The following is a 22372-nucleotide window of genomic DNA, read 5'->3' as shown; positions in this document are numbered from 1 at the left end:
CGCAGTCGATGTTGCTTCTCGGAGTAAAGTTTCAGCAGCTAGGCTAAACAAAGAAACGCTGGCTTGCTTTTTGCATCACGAAACTGTAACGGCCTGCACAAATCTCCGTTAAGCAAAAAGTTGGCCGTTGATTTCGTGCTAGTTATCTCTCGCTGCTGTTTCGCAGATGTAAAAAAACAGAATTGTGTTCATGATTATTTCAAAAGGTTTTCGGCGAAACGGAATTGAGTACGAACGAGCTAATAACGTGAGGAATTCGGCGGAATTGTACGCTTCCGTTTTATGTTTAATTGTGGTAAACAACTGTAGGATCACGTGTCGTTCAGTGGGAACGTTGAGCCGGGTTCAAAAAGGCGTTAATTAATTTCGAATTGGAGGCCTTTATAGTCATTTCCTAATTAGATGCATACTTACAATGGTTTGGGTATAGGACGGCTCTTCAGGTCAGGGTGATGAACAATCACGTACAGGCCAAAACAAGAGATGCCCTGAATGCTGCATTCAACCATGAAATCAAGAACATGTACCGGACTCTATTCTTACGGTTGTGTTTCTTACAAAAAGCTCGACGATCGTCCATTTTCGCGTACTTTCCAAACTTTACTCGACGGCTAATGTTGAATAAGAATTCATGTTGCTTTAGAAAAAAAAAAAATCACAGGAGAGAGAGCATGGGAATAAAAGATGAACACGCCAGCAAAGAGAGATGTGCTGATTGACAAAGAAACGTTATACATTATAAATGATGAAAAAACGAAAAAAATGATTAAAATCTGAACGAACAAAGCCTCTGCTTTCAACAATATGCAAACCTACGCAACTCTTGGCTATTAAATAATGAGTCAAGTTATTTCTAAAGAATGTCTCGAGTCATCTAGAAAACAAAACAATGAAATTCATTCCTATACGTGCGCAACGTTATTTCATCAATTTCATACTACTGTGTATGCCAATAAAAAATTTATTGTTTAATTATTAAAACTGTTTTTTTTTCTGTTTGGATTAACTTGATACACACAGCCAATCTTTAGTAGATAGCATGTCATCCTAGGCGACCCCCCAACATCTTTTATGCAGACGCGTGGCATGGCTCAGATTTTGACTATATCCACATTCTGATACTTTCAAAGCGTCTCACGGAAAAAGGCGATATCTGGAACAAACTGTCCCAAAATGAACCACTTTTTACCACAGGGCGTTTCTGTTTTGGAACGTTTCAAATAGATTCTTACTTGACTATCGCTGGGACCATGGACGTCTACTTGATTGACGCCTCTTGTTGATGCACAGGTTTCTGCAACTCTGAATTCTTTAACGATCTCATCTGAATCGACTGTTGATGATCGATGGTCGTTTCATCATCAGCCGCCGATGAAGACATCCGCGTCGGTGATGGTAGCCGTCGGTGATCCACTTGTTGGACCAAAAGGCCAAGTGGGGGGCTAGCGATTAAAGGTCGCGGATTAGCAACGATGTAAATCGATTGCGATTCGTCGAAATGAATTTGTTTCATCGATAAACGGACAGTCACGGACGGTTTCAGCGTGGGCGATGTCCCGCGTTCGAACAGCTGACACCAGTTCTTTCGTCTTTCACAGCGGGAATTGATTTCAGCCGCCTCTGGTTCCCGATGCCGTCCACCCAAAAATCGAACGAAAAATTTCTCCCAGGCCGCACGAAACTGTTGATTTTTCAAAATGTTACAATCAGTTTTATCTAACCAATCATCATTTCAAAATCACCTGAGTGTTGAGCAGCCCGTAAATCAGCGGGTTGAAAACAGCCGACGTTTTAGCGAACAGCGACGGGATGGTGGCGAATCCGGCCGAAATTGTTCCAACGTAATGGAACTCGTTTCCTTGCGATGTCGAATTGCTATTGGATGGAATGCCGATTTGGCCAGCGAATGCCTCGTAAAGAGCCAAAATGGAATATGGCGTCCAGGCCGTCATGAACGCGCCGACCATGCAGGCCACCATGACCGTCACGCGTTTCTCGGCCGCATCGTTGCTACTCGTCTTCTGGATGTTACGTACCCGCTGACTCTGTCGTTCGTGGATGGGATGGTTGGGGGACGTTGTTCCCGCTGTAATGACATGTTGGCTTTGGTGCTTGTACCCGGTCACAGCGGCTTGTGTTTTTCTTCTCATCTCTTTCGTCTGACCTCGTCAGCAGCGTGTCCAGACAAATTGGTTATTAATGATACACTTTAAAGATCAACTGTACACACACAAGCTTAAGAGGATGCACTCGTCATAAGAGAAAGACAAGCAAAAAAGCAAACGTAATAAGCTTTGGTTTGTTAGCAATGAATGTAGGTACCACCCGACTTATTGGTGGGTGAACAGTTTCTTTAATAAAAGGATCAATTTAAAGATCTAGTTACATTTGGATTACACACTTTTGTCTTTTGTAAACTAAACGTAGTTACGTAGTATGAATGAAAAGGGTATACCTTTTTGACGACGCGTAAGATGCTGACGTAAGAAACGACGATGATTGCCAATGGAACGAATAATCCAAAGGCAAACATGTACAAAATGTACAGCCGATTGTTGTCCATTTTAGATTCCCAATTCACCGAGCAGCTTCTCATATGAAATAGAATTTTATTTTGAAACTTTAAAGGCTTTTGCGTTGCGGCTAATGAGAGTTGCGTACGTGACATTGAGCTCGAATTGCAATTAAAAGCCTTTAAGAGAAAAAAAACAGCGGGTCGTAGTCGCAGTCTGCGCCAGACGATAGCACTAATCAATGACACACAGACAAATAGGGACTTGCGAAATGTTTCGACGAAAACAAATTGAGCGCGTTGATTGAACGACAAGCGTCACATGACAAAGCAAAAAACAATAATTACCCTGGTTTGGCAAAGGCAAAGCAAAATCAACAAGACACACAAACACCCACAGTAGGAGCAATTTGCCTACTAAGTAATGCCCTTGACGAAAGGACGTGCACAATTTTTAACCGCAAAACACAAACATCACCCACGATCAAGTCGATTTTTAATGTAACAATTAAAAAAACAGCTGCGAAGAATTGAATGACGTATATTACCTGATGTGAGCAGCTTCTCTGTCGTATCTACCCCATCCGAAGAGAGGCGGGCAAGTCACAGCTAACGAGTACGTCCAGATGATGGTCAGTAAAAGAACGGCCCGGCAAGGTCTCAGTCTTCCGCCGTTGTTTGCAACAGCGCTGGTCCGCTTAGCTGGGCAATAGACGACCAACTGACATCGCCACAGGGCTAAAATGGTTAAAGTTGTTATCGATCCTATCCCTGTTAATGAATAACAATATTATACGTCGTGTGAGATGTTGGTTGTAATAGGTTAAAAACACCTGCGGTGGACATGATCATGGCGTAGGCGATGCACAACTTGTCACTAAACGGCCAGTCAAGATGAAGAGCCGCCGATGCTGAAATAGGAGCCCTGTCCGAGTGAACCAGCCATCGCATAAAATCAAAATAAAAAACTGGTTTAAAAAGGAATCAAGTAGACGTCACAAAAAGTTACCCAAAACCAGCAATGATTCCATCGGAACAAGCCAAATTAAGCAACATCCAATTGAGTGCCGTCATTTTCTGTTTTTCCAGTAACCAAATTCAAATCCAATAGAAAACAATTTTAAAACAACAATACAATAATATAATAAACTTATTCGAACCCACCAGCGGATCGTTGAGAATAACAATGATGACGAGGATATTTATGAATACACCGACGATGCTGATCAGAACCAGGTAGGCAGCAGCTGATTGGTATGCCCAAACAGGCATCAACAGAGAGCCTCCCATTCTCTCCTCATCATCCGTTTGACTGCTCGTTGACGAAGATTCGTTTACCAGCTCAGCTCCAGTCCATTCTCTGACTACATCCATGGCGTCTTGCAGCGACAACGAGACGTTCAAAGTGGTTTTCATTTCCGCAGATGTGGTCAATAGGCGATGGTGGAACATCGTGTGTCCAAAGTCGTGTCGAAAGTGGCAATCGTTACGTCCCGTCCATCTACAATTGAAACGTTGGCTGATCGATATCGGATTCGCATTTTTAAATTTGCACAAAAATTTCGAATGTTTTTAGCCTTTTGCCGTTCAAACGTGTCCGTTTCTGCTTCGATGGCTTTACTTTTGTTTCGTCAAGACGAACTGCCGTGATTTATTTTCGCAATTCATGCAAAAAAACATGAAACAATAGTTTCGATTGTTCACCGCAGATCAATTGCTGCATTCAGCAAGAAAAAAAGGACAAACAGACAAAAAAACACGATAATACAAAGAAGTAAAAGAAACTCACGTCTAAACACGTATGAAGGTTCATTGATTTACGTGTGCGCCACAAACAGCCGGTCACAGACAACTAAGTCGACGTTGACGACTCGATCGTCATTTATTTGTCGTCAACCCGAGTCGCTAGAGGAAGAGCACGAAAAAACACGTGCTGACGTGCACAAGCGCAGTTTTTTTTTGTTCCTTACCCTCGAACTTGTTCGACCAACAAAAGGCAGGGTGATCTTTTTGCATGATCGAAAATGTAATAACAATAAGACAACACCCCACATCAAATAGACACGACATGCAAATAGCACGGCCGACTTGTATCGATTACTCGCTAGTCCACCTTGTGCAATTCTCATATGCAAAAAAAATCAAATGCTAATAAGTCTGTCGAGCTGCATCGGCGCAATATTGGGCCAATGAGCCTATTAATTCGATTGACCTCTGTTGTCATTGAAATGCGGCGAATTTGGCATATAAAGGCGCCGATCGATGTCATTTGCTTCAGCATATTTTGTAAATCGGTCGCAACTATAGGCTCGAAATAAATTCATTTATTAGGATGTGTGTCTATAGGCTTGTCTTGTATATTGAGCTCGTGAGCTTCTTCGTATAAAATCAAGTAAACAAAAGGATTTGAGAAAAAAAAAATGGGCAAATTCAATAAAGAGGAACGAAACTTTCAAGATCTTCCGAGAAACGTCTATGCATATTGTATAGAAAATTCAAGAACTCTGTTGGCTGACGTGGTAAGTTAGCGTCGAGATTGGAACGTGAGCGTAGGTTCACGTGCTGTGGGGAACCCGTTACGTAAATTTGCCAAGTTACAAACACGTGAGCTGTGCGCTTTCATTTCATCTTGATGTTTACGCAAGTCGACCGCGTGCAGTTTCGTTCGTATTAAGATTGATGGGATAATGAAGTATTAACCCGTTAAATTATTCCGCACATCAAAACTCACCGACGTTACATAACAGGGGTTTCACATGGGCTTAATTGGAAACACATCAATCAAATGTTGCCGATACCTACGAGGTTAATAACAGATTTCTCCCTGCCCATCTTTCACCTAGCAATGTGTGTGATCAATCATTGAAACACATGCTCCATTATTTGAATTTCATAACCGTTTCGCTTTCACATGAAAAACTGATGACGTCCAAAAAAATGTTTCAGATGTTCCCCTTTTCATTTGACTTTCTTTGATGGCACGAAATCGTTCACGCTGACCCTGGAACCTTGTTTATCCCGTGCTTGTTCTTCAAACGAAATGTTGTACGCAATCCGAAGAGCAAACGTTCCTTTCTGCGTCACTACTAAAGGGCTCTGCGTTATTGACCAATGAAGACAGCAAGGTATTATGCTAAACTTGACGACATGTGTTGTGAATCGTGAATTCTAAGGCGGAACTTGCGAAAAACTTTCAGATGTTCCACTTCGCCAAATTGTATGGGAACAAATTGAAAAAAAAATTAATAAAAACACGTTTGGGAATAAATCATAACACATGTCAATGCAATCAAATGAAAATTCAACAGTCACCGGGTATATATAAATACAATGGGCAATACACATTATCTTTTGTACAGCCAGTAAATCGGATGAGCTCCGCATCCATATCATCCAAGTAAAGCATTGCCTTTTTATTCAAATAACTATCTTTAAAAAAAACAAAAAAAACTCATCATTTTAAAAATTGGCGGTAACAAAGTACCAATGAATAAGTTGAAAATAAAATCACTCCAAAATAATTATTCTTTTCTTAAAGGGAAGAAAATGAATCGCTTTGGCTAATTCTATATTCGAGAGACACGATGATTCCAGATCTTTCTAAAGCTCCAAGATGTCAAATAGTATACAATGATGTTTACACTCGAATTCGTTTCTATATATATTCGTTAATCTGTACAAGCATTCACTTGGAGGAGGAGATGAAGCTTTTGCATGTATGTCGTGCGTTCTCAGTGACTCGATGTGAAAGCGGTTGTTGAGGCACGTAGCGCACATTTTTTTTTATGAAAAGACGTAGGATTCCTGCGTGTATGCGAATCTCATTTATACGGATCCACTCGCTCTCTCTATTTTTTCATTTTTTATTTCTTCGACAAAGATGTTGCGCCCCAAAGAGAGATATGGGAACGACTCAATCACAGACAGACTTCGCTTGTAATGAGGTGATTGGACGTCGAGGAGCTTTGTCGTATCTCCAAATGTAATAAAGTCGAGCAATTGCTTTTGCATGTCGACGCTGCGTAATCCCAAAATAAATAAAAAATGGAGACATTTTCAACGTTGGCAGCTCGTTGATAGCAAGGAGCGCCTGCGTATTAGAAAAGCAGCGCTAAAAGAAATGTATACATTATTCAATCAGTCGCTAGAAAAGTGGCATGCAAATTGAAATGGATTCACCTATTAATGCACCGATACACACGTGTAATCTTTTCAATTTAACTCTCTACGAGGATTTTCTTTTTTTTTTTTTTTTTTCAATTACCATAAAAGAAGAAAGCCAACATGAAAACAGTTAATTACAAATCAATGATAAATGAGGGCATGGAATTAATTAACTTTATACCGGAAAGGCTAAAATGATAGCACAAAAAAACAAATTGCTAATCAACAAACAGCTGCCGAGAGAAGGATGCGTATCATATTCGACAGCACGACATCAGACATGTTTAATGAATGATAATCACAGTCTGCTTAACATGGCCACATGAGCCTTCGCGAAAACAGTAGCCTAAGGAGATACACCTCTTCCAAATGCATATACATATATGTATGTAAGCACCAGATGAATCATGTTGGAATGAGCTAGAATGTAATGAGATGAAAGATTAGAGATGTACCTGGAATCCGCCCTTGCGGCAATGTTGTCGGTTGCACAGCACAGCGTGTAAAATCCATGACGAGGCATCACCGTGCATGTCTGCAAGCTGCTATGGATGCTTTAAGCTGTTGATCATAATGCGCAGTCCCAGACGGATGAGTGAACACAACAATAAGCCTCCGCACCGAAATGCAAAACTTTGCTCTTCAATGTCTTCTCTATTTCGTCAACTTGAAGATAAGAAAACGTGCAATAAAGTTGGCTCCTTCTCCATGGACTAATATAGTTATTGGAAGCACATCAAAACGAAAGTTTTGAAGCAGAGCACTTGTGGATCGCCCTTCAACAAGGTTAGCAACGCAAAAGGATTTTGTTGCATAACTGTTATGTAACAATTCGTAAACCGATCGATTTCCAATTTTATTAAAATCGATTATTTTTTTCAACTGCACCGTTTACTACAAATCGATTCACGCCCATTGGCTATCAACCAAACGCTGTCCAGGCAGTTACGTGTGATAGCGTAACACAAGTATCCATTGGGAACTGAATTTCGTGTTGCCTATTGGCAACTCGTAGAAGTTGGCCTCACGAAATAGCACTCAGAAAAATTCACGATATAAAACAAATGACGTATGCAAAACTTGTAGTAAAACGTACAAGTCTGGAAGCTGAACCCCTTAAGGCCTACATGGCCATTGTTGGATCCTGACAGCGAAAAGGGATCGATTCGTTGGGCTGATGTTCCGCTCCAAGTGGCTCGTTAATTTTAAAGGTACATAGTGGCAGCACTGATGCTAACCCAAGGCAAGACATGTTTGAAGTTTTGTCTAAAACAAACGAAAAGTGGAGGGGGAAGATAATCCCGAGTTCCACGAAAAGCCGTTTGACGCGTTTCGGAGCCAATTTAAGTTTTAAACGTCGCATTTCTTCCGGTATATAGGCAGACCGTCGGTTCATAGAACACTGCAAATTTACATATATCTTTTTAAAAAGAAGTAAGCAGTAGCTGTTTCCATTTAAATGTATTCAAATGTGACCCTGTTATAACCATCGTCGCATCGTTCTTCTGTAAAGACATTGATACATACGAAATGTAAGGGAAGAATATAAAGGAAATATATGTATATATATATTTTGTAGTGAATAAATAAGATTATTATGATTTGTTATTATGTACATGGAGGGAGGAAAGGTTGTTTGGAAATGATTCGATCAAAGCGTGCAGGTTGGTAGAAATGGAAGCCATCAATCGTACAATGGTCTATACACTTATAGCGAAAATCTATTATTTGTTTACCAAGAAATGTGTTGCGTGAATTCGGGTCGAGCTTCCGCCATTTCTATGTTCAAACATCAACCAAATACTCGACACACTCAATGTGGAACATAAACACATATTTCTAAATACATTCGACCTTTTTAGCAAACCAAATAATACGACGACGTCCATCGGATCTGAAATTTAATTGAAAAAAAAAAAACATCTTTCAATGATCGATCCAGCGTCTTATCAGTGGACATTTCCTGTACATGCCAGAGCGAAATGCGTTTCCATTTAATGTTCGATTGGAGATATGTTGATGTCGAGCGAATCACTGACGTTCTCCGGAGTCTGTTCCGTGAAAACGGATTCCTCTTCCAGCGTTGCCGTGAACGCGTGATCGTCGGTGGTGGTCGTGCAGCTGGTCGATTCCGTGATGGAAAGAATGACGACCAATTTGCCGGGCTCATTTCGCACTTCTTCTTCGGGCTGATGCTGCAAACTAGGATTTTTGAAGCCTCTCGTTTGAATCGACTGCTGGTGGGCGGCGGACGTGTCCGCCTCGGCCGTCGATGAAGAAGACGCCAACGAAGGCGAAAGAAATTTCACACGTAGTGTGGGTTTGTGTTGTTGTTGTTGCCGAACGAAGCGGACGACAGGGGAACTGGCCACGACGTGACGGGCCATGACGTAAGCCGACTGAGATTCGTTGGACACCATTTCTCTCAGGGAGAAGTGGACGGACGTCGATGGTTTCAACGTCGGTGTATCGTGGCCGACGCAGCTGAACAAGTCTCGCAACTCTTTATTCTTACGAAGCTGACGTCGATTTAAGAAGCGGACACAAAATTTCTCCCAAGCCGTGCGGAACTGATGGGCGAGACACAATTATTCAAATTTCAAACAATTCACAGTACAGCATTTGAGATATCAATTACCTGAGTGTTGAGTAGGCCGTAAATGAGCGGATTGAGGACGGCCGATGTCTTGGCGAAGAGCGAAGGAACGGTGGCGAATCCGGGCGAAATTGTTCCAACGTATTGGAACTCGTTTTCTTGCGATGTCGAATTGCTATTGGATGGAATGCCGATTTGGCCAGCGAATGTCTCGAAAAGAGCCAAAATGGAATATGGCGTCCAGGCCGTCATGAACGCGCCGACCATGCAGGCCACCATGACCGTCACGCGCTTCTCGGCAGCGTCGCTCGTTTGTTTCTTGTGCTGTTCCGTTTTCTTTAGCAGTGACGGCTGTTGATCTGATATTTCGTGGGACTGGTCGACATTGTGCGGCATGGTCGACATGGTCTTCTTGAATTTACCGGCCTGTTTCAGAAAACACATGAACTGGTGTCGACAGCATCACGTGTGCAACTACCAAGCCAAACAAAATCCAATTACCTTCTTGACGACGCGTAAGATGCTGACGTAAGAGATGACGATAACAGCCAACGGGACAAACAATCCAAACGCAAACATGTAGACGATGTACAATCGATTGTTGTCCATTTTAGACTCCCAATTCACCGAGCAACTGTTGGGAAACGTTATAGCGTTAGTTAATAATTGAATCCATTCACGTTGCTTTTAAAATATCTTCAATAAAAATCGTACTGCGTGAACCGAAGAAAAATTGAGCCCATTGTTTACCGCGTTTGACAACCAATATTGCAAATAGTTTGCACGTGCTTCCATCTTCGTATGGCTTAGTACGCAAAGTGGAAATATGAAAATGCCTGACCTACACGAGACATATAATATTGCATTCCAGTCGCACATCACACGATCGCCAACACACAAGTTATGTTGACATTTACATTATTGTATAAAAGACTCGTCCTGTTCAAAATGTTTTCCTCGTGCATGACAACAAACATGGACGAGAAAAGGCCAAATCAAATTTGAATAGAACAACAGAGCGTGTCTTTCGCTAGAAATGCATCGCTTTGACGTCACCCAACGCGCTTAACGAAAATCATCTTCAAAGATAAGTTTCCTTTCGTTGACGAGCGTAATCCCCCTCGTCGGTTCGTCATTAAAAACTTGGCGATTTTCGGCTGTGCTCCCCGCGCTCACAAAATAAAATCACGGAGGGCCTTATTAGCGATTTGATTATTGGTAAGAGAACTCTTTCTTGCTTCTTCTTTTGTGTGTGTGACGTCACATCCAATTATTTAAAAGATTGAAAAATTGTGTGCAGCACGTAACGAACAAGCGCTGATCAAGTCTAGTTTGACATAACAGATTAAAAGGTCGAGCCAAACTGTTTTTGAGGACGATGAATTCGGTAATGACGGTAGGTGAGAGAAGAAAAAAAAGAAGAGGAAAGGCACGATAAAATAATACGAACAAAGTGTACCCAACCCCACCTCCTGGATTCGAATTTCAGAGAAATGAGTTTTGTGGGCGTTTTTTTTTCCTCTAACAGAATATTCAAATGAACGTTGACGTCGGCCTTGACACGTGCGATTTCCCAACGCTTACACGTCTTATTGAAATATGAAGTTTATTGAGATGAGTTTTACCTGATGTGAGCTGCTTCTCTGTCGTATCTACCCCATCCGAAAAGGGGTGGACATGTCACAGCTAACGAATATGTCCAGATGATGGCCAGCAAGAGGACGGCCTGGCAATGGCCCATTCTTCCGCCGTTGTTGTTGTTGGCGAAAGCGCTGCTCCGCTTTGCCGGGCAATAGACAACCAACTGGCATCGCCACAAGGCCAAAGCTGTTAAAGTTGTTATCGATCCTATCCCTGTTTTAAAGTTTGTGTTTAGATAATGAAATTGTTTTTGTCATGGGAATGAATTAGTAAACAAAAGAACCTGCAGTGGACATGATCATGGCATAGGCGATGCACAAGTCGTTGCCGAACGGCCAATCAAACTGGAAAGCTGCCGATGCTGAGATTGGAGCTCTGTCCGTTTTCATTCATCAACCATTTTGTTTTTCGTATAAATAAACGGCCATGAATGAAAAGGTGTGTAAGTTGAAAATCAATTTACAATCGACTTACCCGAAACCAGCAATAATCCCATCGGAACAAGCCAAATTGAGCAACATCCAGTTCAGCGGTGACTTCTACATTGTCAGCCGTCAAAGTAATCAATGTATTTAGACAGCTCTTTAAAAAAATAGAGAAATCCTATCGATTCCGTCAGTTACACACGCAACGTTGGATGCATTCTTAAAACAGGACGAGGAAGAGAAAAAAAAAAACATATCCTCGTACTACCACAATGAATAACAGGAAAGAGTATGACTTCTTTTGTTTTTGCCAGGCTACATCCATCACAGACACGCCAGAGTAAAAACCTTTCCTACACGTTTTACACGTTGTACTCGTATGGATTATGATGTCGACTTGATATCGTTCGTGAAAGTGATAAAAATTCATTTTTCAAAGAATACAAAAGCCAAAACATGCAGAAGACGGTGATGGATGCTGCCAGGAAACCACAAAGAATTCGGAATCAAGTACCTGCGGGTCGTTGAGGATGACAATGACGACGACGACGTTCATAATTAAACCGATGACACAGATACAAATTAAATAAACAGCTGCCGTTTGGTAAGCCCAGACGGGCATCAGCAATTCGACAGTTGTTGCATCACTTGCTGCTTTGACGTGGCCGGACAGTCCGGCAGTGGCGTTGTTGAACGAACTGAAATTGACCAATTTCTCTTGGTGCTTCTTCATCACGAAATCTATGACGTAGCCGAGCAAAACTGCTCCCGTAATGCTGTTTGTATTGTTGGTAGCCGTTGGGATGGCCATCATTTGCGCCTCACCATCAACGGCGTTTCGACTGTCGGGTCACTGTTTCCTGTACGGCGAAATTGCAAACATCCAACGTCGATCAAAGCGTCGCAAACATTCACTTTCGAAACGCTGTTTATCGTCATTTTCGTGTAATATAATGGTCGAGTTCAAGTCGGATTTCTTCCCCATCTTGACACAAAGATGTACGACACGTTCGCCATGATTCATCGTCAAATCAACGTAATTCTGCCAATAGGAACGAACCGCGAAAAAAACAAACACCGTCCCGAGTGCAATTGGCTGTGCCCTAGTGGACAGCAACCGGACGACTAAAGTCAACGTTGACAACTGTGCCGTCCTTTTTATCTAGACGCACCCTTTCAAAACACACGTCTCGCATTATATGTGGCCGTCGCTCACCTCCTCTTTTTCACGCGTGTGCTCAAGATGTGAAGTCACGTGTTTCGGCGCAGAATCTCTCCACCTTGGTTATATGAACGCGCTCACGTATACGCAATCTCGGTTATTGATGTGTGTATAGAGAACCGCGTGTTTGCCACCCCCCTCAAAAAAAGGACTCAGTCAACAACCATCGTATCATTTTCGAAGGCATCTACGTGCAATCGGCTCAGGCCGACTTTGATTTGAATCTTTTTAAAAATAGAAAAAAGAATGTCGATAGAAACGGCGTCCAAGGGCGAGTAAATATCCTTTTCGATAGACTTTTTGTTTGATTTAAAAAAAAAAAGAATAGGTTATTAAGTTATTCAAAAGGAGAGCAGGGGGAAAAGAATTTTAGTCCCTCAGAGTAACATCTAAACAAAACGTGGGCTGATTATGTGAACGAAAAAGGTCGTGCAGTCGTCAAAGAGATGTGAGAGAAAGCCACGTGACGTGCGTCGTATAGATATTGCAGAAACAATTGGGGGAAAACATTCAGTTTTGATAGCAAGTACGAAATGGCGCACGTGAATGCAGAAGATGATGTAGAGACGTATCGTGCCAACGTTACTGACTTGATTCGATTTGCTTATGGAAGACGATGCAAGTCCGTGACAACATTGATGGACCTTTCACGTGATGCCGGTCATGATATAGTGAGTCGAATCACATATCAAAAATGGATGGCTGTTCTTTTTTAAGGTTTTCTGATGGTACAGGATTGCATGAATGGATTTCCGGTTCCTTTTTCGTTTCAAGATGCCTATCTGTTTTGTCTTTTGTTTAATGACGTAGTCAACCATCAATGGTCTTTCCTTTTCAGTGTATTCTTTCTGTACATCGATCGATTTCTGTCTTTTACTGTACGCATAAAAGACACATCAGACAGGTCGATTTTTCGGGACACGCAAATCAGCTGTTTTATTGTTCCAGACGCGTCGCATCTATAAGGAATGAAATTGGAAATATCGATTGGGTTCTTGGGTTACGTATGTCCCGGCAGGCCAACATGCGCAAAATGGCAGCCAATATATTAAGTATGGGGCACGTGTTTCACAAAGAGATAGATGAATTTTTTTAAAATCAACTCTCATAGTCTAATAGTCCAAGTTGACGACCTTCATCAAAATTCAAACTCTCCATTGGCCTGTTCCCATTACATGACGACAGCGAGACTATTGGCTGTAATGAAGGCTATATGTGGCACATTAAAAGGATCACGAGCGATTTGAATGGAAGCAATTTATTGCCTTTTCACTTCGCCTTGTGTACAGAGAAAAGCTTTTCATTATCGCAGATGCTTTCATCGTCAGTTGAGTAGACATGGGCGGAAGAAAACCTCAACATTTGCGCTTGTTTGCCGTTCTATTGGCGATAGCAGATTTGATATTTGGCGGGATCGTGCGGGATCGTTGCCTCGTTTCAAGTGTATGCTCCATTTTTTTTTTTGTTAACGAGTCCTCGTTTACCCTTCGTCTTTCAATACATCTTCTAAACTGCGTGACTTATTATTTCTTGTCCTCGTTGCAAACATTCTTTTGCTTGCTTGTCTCCTTTTCTTTGTGGAGGGCTTAAGATCGACATCAAAAGACACACAATAGCCTTTTTTTTTATGGTTCATCCGATCTTTTTTTTTATTTTTTGAAACTATAGAATTCTTTAGCGATTATCATAGAAAAAAAACCGCATTCGCTTACTGGTTGACTTGCTGATTACGTCTAAAATCCGGAAGCCAAACGTTTCCTTTTGATCTGAATTCATGTGTGACAAACAAAACCAGACTAGCAAAAAGAAACACAAGAATGCTTATAAAAACCTCACACAATGGATTTCTTTTTTTTTTTTTTTATACAAATATCAATCTCAATTTCAACCCGAAATGAAAGTTTTCAAAGTTGTGACTAAGAAACGAAAATTAAAAAGAAACTTGTGATGCTTGCAGAGCATCAAGGAGCTAATGGGAAAGTAATGGTCATCAAAGTGTTACGAATTTCATCGCGAGAAGAACTTGTCTCTTATTTTCTTTTGCTTCCGGGAATGGCTACTCAACTAAATATACATTAGTCTAGTTGGCTATTCGCCCATCCATGGATTCTTTAATTCGTAAAGAAATGAATGGCACTGCGATGGCCTTATACATTGACGTTATATATAGATTCACATATCGCAAAATGAATTTATTATCCATCTATTTGCTGAACGAGCGGATCAATTTATTTACACGCGAACGCAAACACCTCGGAGACGCCCGATTATATGTTAAATCAAATGTATCGTTTACGCATCAACGATATCAAGACCTCTGTACAAGCCATCATTTCTTTCTTAAGTTAGAACTTAGGGACGTACGCATCACGCAAAAAAATCAGAGAAGGGAATGAGGGGCATTTTGAATGCCATTAAATTTTGTGTGTTTTTGCAATAAGCAAGGAAGTCAACCTTAAAAAATAGAGCAGAACGTTTTGAAACAAACTTTCTGGAGAGTCGTCTTTGCGGTTGAAAAGCTCTTAACGTGAGTGTTCTCTACGCAACAACTTGTACGTACATAATTGACGTGACTGCGTTGGCTTCACGCTGCTTCAACGCTCTGCTCTTTCACGTGCACAATGTTCAGCTGACTCAAAAGAAACGACTGGAAACTGAAAAACAGTTGGCGTCGAGTGGATGTCATGGCATTCGACATTTTGTCGTGACGTACAATGTTGCACATCACAACTGGGATACACTAAAAAGAAACAACTCGAGCACAAAAAAACGAATGTTTTCAAAAACACTTTTGCCACGATGTGATAAATAGCAGATGATTGATATTTTCTAGAATAAACGATGAAGCCTTTTCATGGGAGACGTTGCGTGGCACGTATGCATTCATTCCATTTACTTGTTCTATTCGAATCAGTTGATATCGCACTTTAATAACTATGCCGATTGGGCTGCCATAAACAGTGAATGCGTGGATCTCATTGGAAGCGTTTTTATTGCCGGACCCACTAAGGGAGTATTGATTGTTACGTGGTTATGAAAGAATCCCGTACACCATAGTAAATTAAAGATGCAATGACACGTGCCTGTGGCCATTACATATAGATCTCATACGCCATCATATCTCTATCTTGTCTACGAAGGAAGACGGTGCGCAGTCGTCGACGACGGAACGCACAATATGTCCCTTTTTATCGTCCATGTCATTCCATCCTTTCTTTATTTTATGATTCTTCTTTTATTCTCGCTTTCGTGTATGAATAGAATTTTTATTACGATGGTGATACTGTATCACGATGTTGTCGATGCGGACGACAGACGACGTGATGGATGAACGCGGTAAATGCAAAAGTCACCGGGCACTATATTTTATATTCCGCGTTACACGGAAGTGTTTTATTGACCAGCAAATCCCCGACATCGTGCAGCCCAAACTGCAAAAAAGAGAAGAAAAACTGCTATGTTATTGGCACATGATTTCCTGCTCTCGTTCGATGGTTGGGGAAATAAAAAAAACAAATCCGCAGTTCATCCGCATTCCTGTGGGAGGACAGACGTCAAGACTGCGCAATTGTGCGTTGATAATACGACAGAATTAACTCGGCTAACATCTTAATCACGCCATCAATGCAGCATTGCGCCACAGTGCCGACGGGAGACGGTCTCGCGTGAAAACAGATTGATCCTTGTATACCGCAAAATCATTCACCCCGTTGAGTTGCCAAACCCTGTCGGCGATACCATTGCGCCACTTGGTCTTGCAGTCTGCGCTCGTCAGCTCCAGGCTGATGGTGGTGATGGGAAAAAGCAAGTGCAGTAACACGAGCCCTGGAGAAAGCCAATTGTTATTGTACGTGATATAAGTACAGACAGTCACACGACATCAACATGAAATTACGTAATACACGAAAAAAAGAGGGAACCCACACAACAGAACTACAATGTTAATAAGAAAATAGAAAACATTCGTACAATCAAAATCAGGGCATCACAGAAATTGTACTTGGGTATGGTCATTAAGAGATGAATGCGTTCCACCAATCAAACCACCTTTGAACAGTTCTCGTCTCATCTCTCCAAAGATTGTCAGGTCATCTGTAATGAAACATGTCACATGTCCTTTGCAATGAACAAAAGAAGAGGTGAATCTCCGCTATCCCAGTGAATACGTAAATAGAACTGACGTTGCGTCACCGGGAATCAGTAATCAAAGTGACGATAGCCGAACGTGACAACCAAATGTATAAGGCTTCATCCCTTTTTGCTTTCGTTCTTTTCAATGCCTTTCAGATCGATAGTTACATCAGTGTATAAAACTGTTTCCAATAGAACAGATGCCGAAGCTATAGATTTACGCGTCACATGAAAAATAGCGACACGTGCGTGGGATTCGCATCGTGTAACACTATATTGGATTGCCAAGATGCGTTCATCTATCCCCCCCCCCCCTTCGACTTCAAAGTGCTAACACAGGGCCTTTTTTCTTTATTTCCACAGAGACTATCTAAAGGAAAATCAAGTGCATTGACACACAGCTGGAAATGTGTTTTCGGGATTCCATCCGCATTTTGACTTTTGAAATGTTGAAAGAAACACCGACGCCGAATTTTGGGGCATTTCGGAGAAATGAATTTTTGCTTCCCGAAAATCGAACGTTCCAACATCCGTTTCACGTGCTGAAATGTTACAGAACGGATTCGTCCGTCGGTCTAAGGACAATGTCTGGAACGATCCGACAGCTCGTAGAATGTGAAGCGAAACAAACGATTACAGACTTGGCCACATCTTCCTGGCGCTGTTGTAAGGGATTCTTGATGGATGTCGGTTCAGCCTTTATCGCAGGTTCGATGCCCGGCATAGATAGGCGGTTGGCTCGGCCATCCGTCGGAGGGTGGACCAAATGAGCAACAGGAGGACTAGTGTAGACCTTTGTTGCCATGACGTAAGCCGATTCATTGGTGATCATTTCTTTCATGGACAATTGAACGGACGCCGGTGTATTCTGGCCCACGCAGCTGAGCAAGTGATGCATCTCTATATTCTTAAGATGCTGACGTCGACTTAAGAAGCGGACAGAAAATTTCTCCCAAGCCGTGCGGAACTGATGGTGAGACACAACTATTCAAATTTCAAAAATTCACAGGACAGCATTTGAGATATCAATCACCTGAGTGTTGAGCAGTCCGTAAATCAGCGGATTAAAGACGGCCGACGTTTTGGCGAACAGCGACGGGATGGTGGCGAATCCGGGCGAAATTGTTCCAACGTACTGGAACTCGTTTTCTTGCGATGACGAATTGCCATTGGATGGAATGCCGATTTGGCCAGCGAATGTCTCGTAAAGAGCCAAAATGGAATAGGGCGTCCATGCCGCCATGAACGCGCTGACCATGCAGGCCACCATGACCGTCACTCGTTTCTCGGCTGCGTCGTTCGTTTGTTTCTTGTGCTGTTCCGTTTTCTTTGGCGTCATCGGCTGGTTGCTGATGGCTGATTGCTGGTTACTAGTGGACTGTTGGTCAACAATCTCGTGGGGCTGGCCGACACTGCGCAATGTCATCATTGATTTCTTGAATTGACTGGCCTGCACATGTAACACACGTACATTCAGAAAGTATGTAGCTATTCAAGTCCTTCTCATTATTTACTTCGCTAATGGCATTAAGCCTTTCAATAATAGATTTGCTTACCAACAAGATGTTTGCGTGCTGCGCACGAGATAGTTGACATAATAACAAGACATTTTTTTTCAAAGAAAACGATAAGAATTGCGTTTGTTTCTTCTTCATAAAGCGCTACGCCAACGCAAGGAAATATTGGGACTAGTTATGCTATTGTTATAATTTTGTTGGTATTCCTTTGTTTCTTCCCGTTGAGCCAACACAACGGATCAAAAGAAAACGCAAGGACATTTTGGCTAATTAAAAACGAGAAATCAAAAGAATTCCACGCACAAAAGTTTCCTTAACGGTTTCCTAGGAAACCGTCGGCAACTGATCGTACCAACTCTGACATTGTTATTCAAAATTCGATTTCATGCCTGAAATCAAACACACAAAAAAACAATGACGCAATAAAAGAAATCAAACTAGGCTGTAACAAGGCCTTTTCTTGAACGTCATTATTCAACGTAATAAACAACGTGAAGTGAAATAAGCGAGATATAAAAAAAAAGAGTTATGCAATTTAAAACATCATACCTTTCTAACGACGCGTACGATGCTGACGTAAGAAACGACGATGATTGCCAACGGGACAAACAGTCCAAAGGTGAACATGTAGACGATGTACAATCGATTGTTGTCCATTTTCGATTCCCAATTCACCGAGCAACTGTTCGGAAATGATAAATCGCCGCATGAAAAAATGAAAAGTTCACCTGGTGCATCCCCATGACGTGCTTACGAATATATTGGAGTACCTGTGCAATTGTGCACACACCTGTTCGAAAGTGCAACCCGCCCAAATCGGTTTTCAAAATAAACATAGACCCAAGGGCATTGAACTGGGACGGCGATGACGTGATGCTCATTTACATACATTTTCTTTCCACCTCTATTTTTGTTGTATGTATATTTGCGTACCCTGCCTTCTCCAGTGGCATTTCATGCAAATCGTTGCCCTTGAACGTTTTGTTTTTTGAACAATTTTGTTTCCTCCCCCACACTGTTTTTTTTTCCCCACTACCTTGACAACTTATTTCTTTCTTACCCTGCCTCTTTGTGAAGAAGGGTCCCATTTAAAGGCTAATATTTTCGTGTCTGCCTTTTTGAACACGAACAAAGTAAGACAAAGAAAAAACTTAGAAAATGAATACAAAGTGTAATTCTACCGGTTCCTAATCTTGGAATGATTCACATGAACCAAAGTTGCTCTGCACACGTGAAACAATGTACAGGCAATTAAGAAAGGAGCTTCATTACAGCAAAGCTTCTGTACTTCCTATGTTGGATGCAACAGTGACGCAAGTTTGACGACGCACGACTTAAATCAGGACGCCCTCAAATAAGGCACTCATTTACAATCATCGACTGTTTAGACGTTTCAGAAAAACGAATAAGTAGTTCGTAACGTGAGTCGTTAATGAAGTCAATTAAAGAGGTTGCTAGGCAACTAAGATATCGTTCCATTTCATTCGACCATTACCTGATGTGAGAGGCTTCTCTGTCGTATCGGCCCCAGCCGAAAAGCGGCGGGCAAGTCACAGCTAACGTGTACATCCAGACGATGGCCAGCAAAAAGACGGCCTTACAGTGTCCCAGCCTTCCGCCGTTGTTGTTGGCAAAAGCGCCGCTCCGCCTTGCTGGGCAATAGACGACCAACTGACATCGCCACAGGGCCAAAGCTGTTAGAGTTGTTACCGATCCTATTCCTGTTTTACAGATAAATAGAGTCATTTCTCGTGAGGTGATGAGCTGGGTTAAAATGAGGCACCCGCAGAAGACATGATCATGGCGTAGGCGATGCACAACTCGTCGCTAAACGGCCATCCGTGCTGCAGCGCAGCAAAGGCAGACACTGGCGACCTAACGACGTTATGCCTCAGTTTTCATTAGCAATTCAAAGACAAATAGAGACAAATTCTTGTAGACCAACCCGAACGCTGCGATGAGTCCGTCGGAGCAAGCCAAATTAAGCAACATCCAGTTGAGCGGCGTCATCTTTTCAAAGCACAAGACGTTCAAGAATTTCAATATGAGGGCATGCAAAACAAACGAAAGGCAACAGGTGTACCTGTCGATCGCTGACGATGGCAATGACGACGAGAATATTCATGACCAAACCGACGATGCTGATGACAACCAAATAAGCGGCTGCTGTCTGGTACGCCCACACGGGCATTAGCAAAGGGTCTGACATTCCGTCCACTTGAGCTGCGCTGAATGATTCATTGGCCATCAAGTCCTGGTTGACTAAACGACGTTGACGGGATTGCTGTCCGGAGACAAAGGTCGTGACCAATCGCACGAACACATCGCCTGGAATATTTTCCGTGTTTGCAGTGGAAAGGGTCTCCATGTGCGATGTTTGCTGCTTCTCTCTTTTTTTCTTTCAATATTTCATGGCCGACCGTGACGAATTGCAACCTGTCGCTGCTCTTCACTCACGTCCGTTCCGTTGTCACTATGCCACAATTTTCGTGCCCAAGTCAAACTATTGCGTTAAAACGAGTTCAGTGTATTGTCTCTTTGTCCTGAATCTTTTAGCTTTCTCTATGGATTCTTTGTAATATTCTAGGATATAACCAATTTCTACTTGTTTTTGTTTATTTGGCCAACTAGTGTGCTCGGTCAATATGGGATGTTGGCCGGCGATGGTTGTCCATTCCTCTTTTCGTTAGAGGAGATATCAGCTACGAAACTTGAACCTGTGTTATTATCTAATAGTGCCATTTTGCCACCCCAAACTGCGATTCACACACGATCTGCTGTATACAAGAGACTCTTATATAATGGGCTATTGAATCTGACCCTTAACGATGCCGAACATGCTCTATACTTGAGGGGTTTCAAACTTTACGTATCTCCGTTTTCCGTGAAATCAACTGTGATCGATTCTGGAAATTGAGTCGCTACTGTTTTTTTTTTCCTCTTTTTAATGAACACGTTACGTTAGGATGTAGGGTCCAAAGTAATTGCTTTCGTGCACGGATCAGATGCTCATGAAAGCTTATGCAACCGCACGCATAGCATAGCCAATATAAAAACCCTAAACGTAAAAGATAAACTCAAAAGAAAGAGGTTCAAACATGGACTCAGAGAGTCGCAGATGCCCTCTAATTCGACGTATGCATCACCACCCCCCAATCAATTAAAATCGGGAGCTAACGCGTGTCTTAAATGAGCCGCTAATGAAAGCCAGACTTACGATCCACTTCCTGTTCCTCGACGCGGTTGTAAGACGTTCAACTTTTTATTTTCAGTTCACGACGTGTTATCGATAATGATTCACGGAAAATGTCTTAGTCGTTAGTGTAACACAAACGACACAAATTAAAACAAAAACGCGTTTGGTTTGCGGTCCTTCATCCGACTCGGCTGTGCTTTAACTGCGAACAGCATGTGCCATTGCCGCTATTATATATATACCTATGTATATATAGCTCTGTGTAGATTGCTACTGGTAGCACACCAATAAATGTGTATATGTAGGAAAGATCGGCGTGATGGCAAGTGCGTGCTGATGCTGTGAGCAGCGCAACGGGATGCGCCAAGGAAGGACGCACGGCTGGCTTAATGAATTGATGCGCAACTGCTTCAATTTTCGTATATGGCCTTACAGGCTAATATGAATACCTTCTCCCATTTTTTTTTTTTTTTAACAGGAGTTGATTATCATTTTTTTTTTTTCATTTGACGTTTTTGATTGGATTATTTGATGCGAAAAGGGAATGCCGTATTGTACACGTTCCGCCACTTGGAGTGTTCTGCCTTTTAAAAAAAAAGGGGGGATGGAGAACTAAGAGCTAAAATTGATTTTTCAGACAAAAATGTATTTGCACCTATTCTGTCTTTCATATTGCACATTTTTTATTATTAAGAAAGAAATTTTTGGCAAATAGCAATTGGTCCGCGTTGAGCGCGTCGAAAAGTGTTCCAGCTGTCGAAGAAATTTCATTTTCCTACAGTGGAAAAATGATGTTAGGAAATAAAAATGCCTTTGCCTTGTTCAGTGACATTCAGCTGCAACGTCAATTCAAACATGGAAGCAAAAAAAAGGAAACAAATGTTGATGCACAGCGACGTGATGCCATTGACTGTGACAAGGGCTCTGTGTCTAACACTCAGCAACGCCCCCTTGTTTCTAAAAAAAAA

General features: G+C 42.0%; 2 protein-coding genes across 4 annotated transcripts; both read right to left on the bottom strand.

The window, feature by feature from the left end:
- Positions 1-1151: 1151 nt before the first annotated feature.
- LOC130696923 (rhodopsin-like) lies at positions 1152-3981 on the bottom strand. Its single transcript, XM_057520059.2, has 7 exons — positions 3677-3981; positions 3522-3589; positions 3346-3437; positions 3061-3283; positions 2456-2588; positions 1743-2159; positions 1152-1681 (listed from the first exon to the last, which is right to left on the bottom strand). The coding sequence occupies exons 1-7, from the start codon at positions 3962-3964 to the stop codon at positions 1259-1261; spliced, it is 1644 nt and encodes a 547-aa protein (XP_057376042.1). The 5' UTR covers positions 3965-3981; the 3' UTR covers positions 1152-1258.
- Positions 3982-8229: 4248 nt separating this feature from the next.
- Positions 8230-20413, bottom strand: LOC130696921 (rhodopsin-like). Of its 3 annotated transcripts, none has more exons than XM_059495270.1 (7): positions 20292-20413; positions 20154-20218; positions 19992-20083; positions 19704-19929; positions 18758-18890; positions 9315-9698; positions 8230-9246 (listed from the first exon to the last, which is right to left on the bottom strand). In XM_059495270.1, exons 1-7 carry the CDS (start codon positions 20397-20399, stop codon positions 8671-8673), a joined length of 1584 nt encoding a protein of 527 aa, XP_059351253.1. In that variant the 5' UTR covers positions 20400-20413; the 3' UTR covers positions 8230-8670. The 3 variants fall into 3 exon arrangements, with proteins under 3 accessions (XP_059351253.1, XP_059351252.1, XP_057376039.1); XM_059495269.1 differs by lacking the exons at positions 18758-18890; positions 19704-19929 and adding exons at positions 9774-9906; positions 10898-11126 and having other exon boundaries at positions 8235-9246; XM_057520056.2 differs by lacking the exons at positions 18758-18890; positions 19704-19929; positions 19992-20083; positions 20154-20218; positions 20292-20413 and adding exons at positions 9774-9906; positions 10898-11126; positions 11197-11288; positions 11388-11452; positions 11853-12438 and having other exon boundaries at positions 8238-9246.
- Between the last annotated feature and the right edge of the window lie 1959 nt (positions 20414-22372).

The sequence above is a fragment of the Daphnia carinata genome, chromosome 5 (assembly GCF_022539665.2).
Source record: "Daphnia carinata strain CSIRO-1 chromosome 5, CSIRO_AGI_Dcar_HiC_V3, whole genome shotgun sequence".
In the NCBI taxonomy this organism is placed as follows: domain Eukaryota; kingdom Metazoa; phylum Arthropoda; class Branchiopoda; order Diplostraca; family Daphniidae; genus Daphnia; species Daphnia carinata.
Note: the sequence above shows the minus strand (reverse complement) of the source record. Positions and strands in the feature narration are given on the sequence as shown.